The 10,214-nt window shown below is 45.3% G+C and overlaps 1 protein-coding gene across 1 annotated transcript; it reads right to left on the bottom strand.

Moving 5' to 3' along the window:
- Nucleotides 1-5,975: 5,975 nt before the first annotated feature.
- LOC119304211 lies at nucleotides 5,976-9,907 on the bottom strand. The gene is made up of 7 exons (XM_037581385.1): nucleotides 9,414-9,907; nucleotides 9,157-9,333; nucleotides 8,898-8,991; nucleotides 7,902-7,937; nucleotides 7,029-7,311; nucleotides 6,876-6,931; nucleotides 5,976-6,159 (listed from the first exon to the last, which is right to left on the bottom strand). The coding sequence occupies exons 1-7, from the start codon at nucleotides 9,833-9,835 to the stop codon at nucleotides 6,130-6,132; spliced, it is 1,098 nt and encodes a 365-aa protein (XP_037437282.1). The 5' UTR covers nucleotides 9,836-9,907; the 3' UTR covers nucleotides 5,976-6,129.
- Between the last annotated feature and the right edge of the window lie 307 nt (nucleotides 9,908-10,214).

Raw genomic sequence — 10,214 nt, 5'->3', positions numbered from 1 at the left:
GGGCGGCCGGGCGCGAAGAGGAGGGCGGCGGCTCGGTAGGCGGCGGCGGGCGGCGGATGGGCCTCGGGGGCCCGATCTGGGCCTCCCGGGCCGGCGGCGGCGACGAAGTGGGGCGGCGGCGCAGGCGTATCCTGGGGCGACACGTGGCGGTGGCGGCTGGGTCGGACGTTGTCCGGCTCCGTCCGGACACGTCCGGCGGCGGCGGAGACGGATTTTTAGGGTTTCGGAGGGAGGAAGGAGATTCGAAAATGGAGGGGCCTTTATATAGGCATAGAGGGAGCTAGGAGAGTCCAAATGAGGTGCGGTTTTCGGCCACGCGATCGTGATCGAACGCTCTAGGACATGGAGCAGAGTTTGGTGGGTTTTGGGCCAAATTGGAGGGGTGTTGGGCTGCAACACACACGAGGCCTATTCGGTCCCTCGGTTAACAGTTGGAGTATCAAACGAAGTCCAAATGGTACGAAACTTGACAGGCGGTCTACCGGTAGTAAACCAAGGCCGCTTGGCAAGTCTCAGTCCAATACGGAAATGTTTAATCCCTACACACGAAAGAAAGCTAGAAATGACCACCGGAGAAGAACGAAGCGCCGGAATGCAAAACGGACAACGGGGAAAATGCTCGAATGCATGAGATGAACATGTAAGCAAATGCAATGCACATGATGACATGATATGAGATGCATGACAACGATAACAACACACGGAGACAAAAACCCGAACCCTAGAAAATAAATATAACTTAACGCCGGAAACGGCAAGAGTTGGAGTACAAATTGGGAAAGTTACATCCGGGGTGTTAAAGGATCGGTCGATCGTGAAGACGTACGACTCCATCAACCGCGTTGTTATAACGCTTCCGCTTAACGGTCTACGAGGGTACGTGGACGACACTCTCCCCTCTCGTTGCTATGCATCACCATGATCTTGCATGTGCGTAGGAATTTTTTTAAAATTACTACATTCCCCAACAGCTGGCACCCAAAATAAGGACATGATCTTATCTTTTATAAATGTGATCTTAGATCATATAGCCACATTTCTAAAACTAACTGTTGGAATATGTCTTATGCCATATGCAATTTTCTTAATAAATTGTGTTATGAAATTTATATCTATTTTTCAGGTAGAGTTTTTATTCTATTTTTTGAAAAAGATAGAGGGTTCACTGGAAATACATTTCAAAAATAAATTTTGAGCTACATTGCATTATTTCTAAACAAAATGTGCAACCCACCCCCAGACTATAAATAAAGCCCCAAAATATATTGGAGACCGATTGTTGGTGCCAACATATAATTACTTAATTCTATGTCGATAACATTGGTAACTCATTTGAAGTAGAGATTTGACCAATATTTAAATACAAAATCTAACAACCATTCCAATTTGTTCTGCCCTTTTAGCTCGATGCATGAATAATGGATTTTTCTGTAGCTCGTCATATAAAAAAAGGAGGATAACCCTGGGGTCATGGGGATTTCGTGGTAATACTCATGATTTGGGGATTTTATGAAGGCAAATCGCACGTGGATGATCCAGGTTCGGGCCCGTGTCTTAGGTCTAACACCCTACTCCTGTTGGATGTTCTTTCTCGTATAAACAATGTGGTTACAATATATGATCTCATTGACCTTGTTGAATCTGTTGAGCATGTCTAGAATTTACCCGAACTTCACCTTATATAGGGGGTGACAAAGAGAGGATACAATGACCACCTGGCCACATACATACTAATAATGGCGCAGTAAAGCTAGTCATTGCCAATGTCTTGATTGTGTCGCGTTATTACTAGATTTGATTTTATTGTTTGTAATGCTAGTCTTCAATGCCCCTTGCCTGATTCAGTTGTAGCAATGCCGTTCCATCCGAGTAGTTATCTTGGTGGAGACTCAAGTTGTTTGGGACTACTCGGCCATATCCTCGTCATGGGCCTACCCCGGGAAGATTCCGCCGTCCCGGCCTTTGCAACAATAAATGCACGTAACCGTATTTTGCAGCTCATCCTAAAATAATTGATTTTTAGTGCTCAATTGTTTAAGCTGGGAGAAGGAACCAAAATTATGTCATTTTATAAGAGTTGGCAGCCAAAATTAGGACTTGATCTTATCTTTTAAATGTGATTTTAGATCATATAGCCAATATTTCCGAAACGAAGTGTTAGAATATGCTGAATGACATATGTATTTTTTTACTACATTATGTTTTTTTTTGAAACGGGATTTTACTACATTATGTGACGATGCAAAAGAAGAGGTTTTATCAGAAATACATTACAAAAACATATTTTTGAGGTATGTTGCATTATTTTAAACTGAAAGCGCAAGCCACACCAGGTTTTGTAAAATAAAGCCCCAACTATTTGAGATCGCTCGCTGGTGCTAACATGTTATTACTTAATTCTTTGTCGATAATGTTGGTAACTCATTTGAAATAGAGATTTCGTTAACGTTTAAATACAAAATCTAACTTTCCTGTAAATAAAATTACAAAGTCTACCCCCCTCGCCCCTCCTGTGGTGGGGTCCGAATTTGTTATGCCCTTTTAGCTCGATGTGTGACAGCTGCAAACGAGTCAAGTTCAAACAAATTGGGTTAGGCTCAGCTCATGGCAGGGCAGCCCGGTGCATTTAGCTCCCGCTTGCGCAAGGTCAAAGGAATGGTCCGACCACTTTGGGATGGTCCGACTCAGCTTATACAAAAATTCAACCGAGCTCAAACCGAGTGAAGCTGAAGGCCGGGCTATAGAAAGTGGATCATGCTCAGGTTGTAACGATCTTGAGTCGATGTCCATCTAGTTTTGAGCTAAATAAGATGATTTTTCGACAAATTTTCAAACAAGGTATACCACAACACAACATAAGAAACTACTATATAGTTCAAGACTTCAAATTACTCTCTCTCTCAACTGAAGACTAGTACTTAATAGCAAAAGATTATAAATGAACTAGCAAGAGAAGAAAATGAAAGTGCGCCCGCTCCCAAACTATGGCCAAAATAACATTATATTTAGCACATGGCTGACCACATAACATATCGCGGCTAAATTTTCGTCGCCCTTAATTAAGGTTCTATGTTTGTAATAGGTAAAATGAAGAAAATTCGTACACAACATATATTGTAATATTTTTTGATTCTATATGGTAATAAATTATTCCCCTTTTATATCTCAAAATTATGTAATATAATCATATGATATCGGGTTATCAAGCTAAAACGAGCGAGCTAGTGCTGCCTCAAGATCGGCTTGTTTCTTGATGAAGCTACATAAAGTGATTATACTCAGCTCTTTTTTGTCGAGTTGATCCCAAGTCGAGCTATAATACGAGTTGGTATCGAGCGGCTCACGATCCTCGAGTTTTTCTTGCAGCCCTAGAATAATGAAAATTTTCGGGTAACAATGGTTGTTGTGTCCAATAATTTAATCATTGAAATTGAGTTGTGAACCATCCATCTTCTAATCACACGACACAATCATCTGAAAGAATGATGGCGTCACAGAAAAAAGATATCAACGTGACACGAGCCCTGTCTCTGATGGAAGTGGAACAACTCCTAGTTCCTGTCACAGATCCCACGGAGAACCGCATTTCCCATTTTCGGTAGCACGTTGTCATCCATCGTATCATTCATCATCATGCGAAAGAAATAGGAAAGGAAGAACCTGTGGCTCCTCACCGTTCCTTCACCGGCAATCATCCACGGATAGACATACAGGAAGCAGCCAGTTCCGGGGAACGTTCAACGCCAAGGGTAAACGGCCAAGGCCACCCCTTCCTTCTCTTTGCAGCATCTCCACGGCGACGTACAACGGCCGGCCACGGGCGCAATCATTCCACAAGTCCGTCCGTCCCAAGCATCGGGCGCATATGGAATGGCCGGTCGACGAGTCCAATCGAACGAGACAATTCAGCGCCTCCGTTGGCCCATGCACGTACGCACGCACGTACCATCACCACCTTGTACTTTTGCACGCGACTGAGATGGATACGATAGGTAGAAGATGTTGCTGAGCGTGCGTGCGTGGGTGAAACACTGTGGCATGTCTCACTTCTCTGACATGAACAGAGCATATGTGCATAGTGGAATCTCACTGACAGGATACAGGAGTACTACTCCCTCCGTTCCAAAATATAGCGCGCTCACGCTTTTCGAGGTTCAACTTTGACCATAAATTTAACCCACGAGACCGACTGCGGCGGGATCAAAAATTATATAATTAAAAACTTTTTTTAATACGAATTCATTGGTATAATTTTTTCGCCCGCCGCAGTCGGTCTTGTTGATTAAATTAATGGTCAAAGTTGAAGCACGGAAACCGAGGACGCGCTATATTTTGGAACGGAGGGAGTAATGGAATAGAGTATACCTGTATATGCTTGCATGTCACCGACCAACAAGTCAATAACCGTAGTCTACTGTATATACAATAACATATGAGTAGTGATGTATATAATACACATGGATCTCACAGTCCTAGCTCTTTCTTACAGATGCTCATCACTCTGTGCCACCATCACTAATTGGCTACAGCTACTTATACTAGTAGTACTAAAATATGTATATATGCATGTTACGTTCCTGGCATGAAGCGGAACAAACCAAGAGAGGAATATGTTTACACGGTTCATGGACACAAACTAGAGTAGTCGGCCAACGTTGGCCCACCCAAACCCACATAAAATCCTCCCCATTCGCTCGTCGGACCAAACCTAGTCACTTCACTTCCCTTCCATCCAATCCCCTCCGCCATCCATGCTCATCTTTGGCTTCTTCCGGCTGGATCTGGCATGACGGGCAGCGGATCTGAGTCCTTCCGCTCTAGATCCGTCGACCCTGAACTCATCACATACGGGACCGAGGAGGAGATGACCGTCTACCTTACGCTCCACCATGCCCTGGAGGAGGCCCGTGCACGGCTGCGCTCGGACTCCATCCGTCGAGAATCCATTGCATCTGCCCAAGTAGCGCATGGATCCGGCGCTAGGCCAGTCGTAGTTGCCTCGCCGGAGGCCGTGCGGTCCGCCTGACGCCCGAACGCGCTGACGGACGTGCAACACCTCCGTTGGCGCCCCGATATTCGGGATGCACCATCGTCCCACGAGGCCATGGCACGGCGTGCCCGCCGTGCAAGGCACCGGGCACCGGAGGCGGCAGTCGTCGGTAAGGCGCATTCTCTGGCGCCCAGTATGGGGCATCAGTTCGGGCGACGCAACTGCATCATCGTGGGTGTCGGTGGCTCGTCCCCAGACGGATTCTTCATCAATCTAATGTCCACCGGCACCGTTCGGGTTCCGGGCTCCGGCAAGGAAGAGTAGAGCATGGAGACAGCGGCGCCTCGAGTCCCGTGAGCCAGCTCGTGTCTCATGCCCTACTCTACCCACTACAAGAAATATGTCAACTTGTGACCCTCACTATTGGCCGCTGAAAGGTCATAGTTTTTCATTTGCGACCTTTTTGTGACCAAAAATAGAAGGTCAAAAGCTGGCGGTCGTAAAATGAAATTAGTGGCCTTCTTTGTGATATGTAAAAGGTCGTTGGTTCCACGACCAAATTTTTGGTCACTAGCAACCTCCTCAGGCCACCTAGGCATCCAGCATGGCAAGCTGATGTGGCACAAGAATCAGCCCGGTCCGATTCGACGTTTTGCATGGGCCGAGCCCAACAATTCAGCCTTTTTACTGTATATTTTTCTGTTAATTTTCTCTAGATACATGGGCCTGGCCCAATAATTTGGCCTTTTTATTTTCTAGGACATGGCCTTTCTGGCTCCAAAGTTTTTGAATTTTTTTTCAGAAGACAGGCCCACTAGTGAGATGGGACCCAGTTGTCAGGATCTAATAAGTGGGTCCCAGTTGTCACTGTTATATTCTTCAGATCTCAATTTTCCAGTAAATAAATAACAATATTTAAATCAAAACAAAGAGAAAAAAAATGCTTCGAACAAAGCACGACTAATCCAGAAAAATAAAGTTCACATCATTAATACAATCTAAAAGAGCCAAACTTGGCACATTATTAAAACCAAACATGGTTCACATTAGTTTTACAATAAAAAATGTTCACATCAGGTAACACAGCTATCACAGTATAACTAGCTCCAATGCTTCTCCCAACTTGTTCATCCTGGACCTCACGACAAAACATGAATGAAGGCCAGCATCTGCAAGTTATCAAGCAAAATGGTTAGAACAAGCAAAATGCGAAATTTTTATCATTTAAGCATAGAAAGATAGGGTCAACAACATTTCAATGTTTGAAAAATGAACCAGAATTTCAATGTTTGAACAGCAAGAAATTGATACAGTAGATCATATGCGGTTTAATCAACCCCTAAGGAGAGACACGTTGACACATTCATTTGGCAACACCTATAGAAATTGAACCTCCTAAACATGCAATGTCGAATTTGTATCTCACAGAAGTATACATACTTATCAGTTTTAATTAGCATAGAGAAGCCAAATGCTAGTAACTCATGATTAGTACACAAGACATGGTTCAGAAAAGTAAACAAGAAGGTGGCTGCAGTACAAAAGTAAGCTCATCACACAGAATAAATGAGTGGAACTACAGTACATCCTCTAAATTAGCATGTTCACAAGATTAAAAGTAAGCGCAACATAAGCATATGAGTTTTGTTTGGCACAACCACATCAAACATAGCAACGCCAACGTGAAATTTTTTAGCATTATTGACATATGTTTCCTCGAAATCATACTACACAGAGAAGGGTTCAGCCTCAAGTCTGAACTAGCCTTACATGGTGAAGTACAGATTTTAGTGGCTACATAAACAAGAAGCATCGGCTTAAGTTGCAATCCGCAACAGAAACACTTGCAAAAATCGGGCACTTGGGGGTTTGGCGGGAGTACTACCTTGTGGATGTCGCCGATGAAATGTGAGAGAAACAAGAGCGCTTCCGTCAGGTTATCTGCAGTATTCCACGCAGAAAAACATGGCATCTTCAGTACGAATTCAGTCAACCAAAAGTGATGTGCTGAAGCTTGTATGATCTAACTAAACTTTACATTGGCGGGAAGATTTACAAGATGGCGATTGTGATGATGATCCGTAGGTGAGGAGCTGGGAGGTGTAGTTGTTGACGGCTCCGGCGACGCGGCAGCCCTTGACGCCGTCCTCGTCCTTGCTGCGAAGGATGGCCGGGACTCGGATGCTGAGCTCCCTGGGCGTCACCTGCTCCCTCTCATTGTAAGTTGTAATCAGGTGCGGGCTCGCTGGGCGATTCATGAAAGGGAAGTTGTCAAGCTTGACAATCTCGTAGTCCGACAAGTCAATCGTGTCAAACTGGTCCTGTTATCAAAAAAGGAACAAAGACAGTTATAAACACAGCTAGAGAAGGACCTGGAGCAACTACAAACAATTCAAAATGAGATTAAAAAACCCTATGATTTGAATTTTAAATCAAGCTAAACGGTTTAAATATTAAGCCATCGGTAATACAAAAATCATAAGAGTTGTGTCACTGATTGTAGAGTCAGTACAAGAAAGTAGGCTGGTAACACAATAACAAGCCACACATAAAACTGTCATGCCCTGGACAACTACATAGAAGAAATCAAAAGTAACCATAATAGTAGAGGTGCGCTGATCAAGTATAAAAACACTATTCTGAACCGTAACAACAAAATCACCGCTCTTAGGTGGACACTACACAAAATAAGCTCAAACAGTACCCACGTCACGCCAGGATGAATTGTCACAATGTCAAGATCAGTATTTCCCACAAAAGTTGATGATAGTTCCGGTTCCATATTTTTCTACTAGTATGAAACAAGGTTGAAAAAAAGAAGACAAGTGCAGAACTAGCCAACTCACAGTACAGATCAAAAGGAAAATAAAACCAAGGAACACAAACCCATAAAGCGTAAGCTTGAATTTACCACTCTGCGGAACCAAACTGCAAGGTTATTCCAGTTCTATACACAAAAGATTTAACATGTTTTCCTACTAGTATTTACAATGTTTTTATTTTGGTAAATTAGAAAGAGGGGAGATGGGGCACAGAACTTTGAGGCACTGTTATGAGGTAGTGTCTGATGAAGGTTGCCCTTTGGGGCAGCAGCGGTAGCTCCGCCAAATGTAGCAGCAGCACCTACGACTGGCACAGCGGCAAATACAAAGAAGAATGTCATGACAAAAGCAACACAGAAGGCTTTTATGATGGCATACCTGAAAATAGCAGTAGTAGGTTAGTGTGGTTTATGTATATTTGCACAGCACACAACATAACAGATAAACAAAGGCCAAGAACCCATAGGCGCCAGAAAAACAAAAATCTTTTTAGACTAATGCCTATTCCATGCCATCTGATCTACAACAGCAAAATTCACTACACAATAGTTATTTCATAGAAGAATGTTATTCCAGCAGTACAATTCACTACACAATAGTTAATTTATAGAAAAATATTCCTCCATGTGCACCAAAAGCAACCAATGCATCTTTTCACTGAGCTTGCTGGGGAAAAGCAATGATGCTACAGAAGCAGTTCTTGAACTTAATCCGTACTACATGTGCAAAGTAACTGGAGAGAGATTGGCTGCACAATCCCATCCGAGCTTCTAAACCATACAACAGCAGACTAAATGCCAATGAAAGAACAACACAGTGACTTGAAAAGCAATATAGCGGACGGAGTTAACATATGCTATTTGTAGATTGGAAAGAGATTGATTGTAGAACAATGTGTATTTGTGGACAAAGGCACGACCATAACTGGAACGGATTGAGCTATTATGGCTGAATAAGTAATCTAAATTGTTGCCGGATTGATTGATGGATTCCACAGTGCACTGGACCAACAGAATTGTTACCAGCAATGCTTTTTTCTACCCTGTGGAGCCTTCCTACACTGATCTACCAGTTGCAGCACTTACTGCAACCAACATGTTATAGTCCAAGTTGAGGTACAAAACAAACCCAGAAATTAAATCGGCTAGATGTCGACTGAAACCTGCTGAGACTAACAAGCTGCGGCCAAACTGACAAAGTGGTCTCGCTATTGTGTTACTCACAATGTAGATGTTGAGAATTTAAAGTCCGACAACCCCTAACTGAACCCGAACCTGAATGCTCTTGACACTTCCTGACTGAACCTGAACGCAGTGTGGGGATTAGGAGAGGAGGCGTACGTACATAGCAGGTCCACGGCAGCTCTTTCTACCCTCGTGGGCCTCGCTGCGGCTGGTGAGCAGGAAGGTCTTGAAGCCGAGGTCGCGGACCTCCCTGTAGAGGCGGAGGCTGGAGGGGATCACCGGCGCCTCCCCCGTCTCCACCCACCGGTCGAACTCCCGGTGGTCGAACAGCTCTAGCCTGCAATCAAACAACAAATTAACCGTGTGCGTTAATAGCAGGCCCACGATCTCGAAATGTGACAAGCGTGGGTCGCCCACCCGTATCCGTGCTGCGCGTAGTAGGGAAGGTTGGAGAGCAGCGTCTCGTCGATGTCGAAGACCCAGGTGCCGGTGGCGGCGGCGGCGCGGGCGTAGGCGGAGGCCTCCCCGCGACGAGGTCGAGGTCGAAGCGGTAGGCGGGGCCAGTGAGGTATGCGTGCACGTGCGACACGCAGTCCTGCGGCACGACGGCCCATGGCGCCAGGTTGTTGGCCTCCCCCGCCGTCGTCCAGCTCGTGCACCGCAGGTCCACGGCAGTCTCTGTGGACGCGGTGGGTGGCGCGCTCAAGTGGCGGGAGGACCAGGGGTGGGTCGGCGGCGAGGTTCGTGTAGTGACGGGAGGAAGGGGGCGGTGGACGAGGGGGACTTGGATTGGATCTGGAGAGAATGGGGGCGACAGCTGGAGTGGGAGGGGCTGGCATGGAGGGTGCGACCTCGCAACAGCGGGGAGGAAGGGGAGGGGATCGAGAGGAGCTCTGCTGGATCTAGAAGGGGAAGGAGAGAGCGAGGGAAAGAAAGGAGGCGGGGGTGGATGGAAAATGACCACAGGACAGAGCTAGGGTTTCGGGGATGGTGTGGAAGGGCTGAGGATTGCCGTTGGGTCCCCGATCATCCGACGGTGTTTGATGCACGATCTGCGTGACACGTCCATGAATCAATCAGATTACAATACAACGTTATGACCATCTAAATTGGTCGTGGTTGACTAAAATTAATGTGTTAAAATCATGTCAGCTATTTTATGACCTGAAATATTCAAAAAAAATGGAAAACCTTCTCATTGTATCACCAAATGTGAAC

Source organism: Triticum dicoccoides, chromosome 5A (assembly GCF_002162155.2).
Source record: "Triticum dicoccoides isolate Atlit2015 ecotype Zavitan chromosome 5A, WEW_v2.0, whole genome shotgun sequence".
NCBI lineage: Eukaryota > Viridiplantae > Streptophyta > Magnoliopsida > Poales > Poaceae > Triticum > Triticum dicoccoides.
The sequence above is the reverse complement of the archived record's forward strand: the minus strand, read 5'-3'. Positions and strand labels throughout refer to the sequence as shown.

Bases quoted from the DNA above. Each gene is read 5' to 3' on its own strand.
- LOC119304211 (XM_037581385.1), bottom strand. From the start codon at position 9,835: ATGCCAGCCCCTCCCACTCCAGCTGTCGCCCCCATTCTCTCCAGATCC. The intron at 8,992-9,156 runs GTACGTACGCCT...GTTTGGCCGCAG, and splicing joins AGCTGCCGTGGACCTGCTAT to CTTGTTAGTCTCAGCAGGTT. The intron at 7,312-7,901 runs GTAAATTCAAGC...TTTTGATAACAG, and splicing joins CAGTTTGGTTCCGCAGAGTG to GACCAGTTTGACACGATTGA.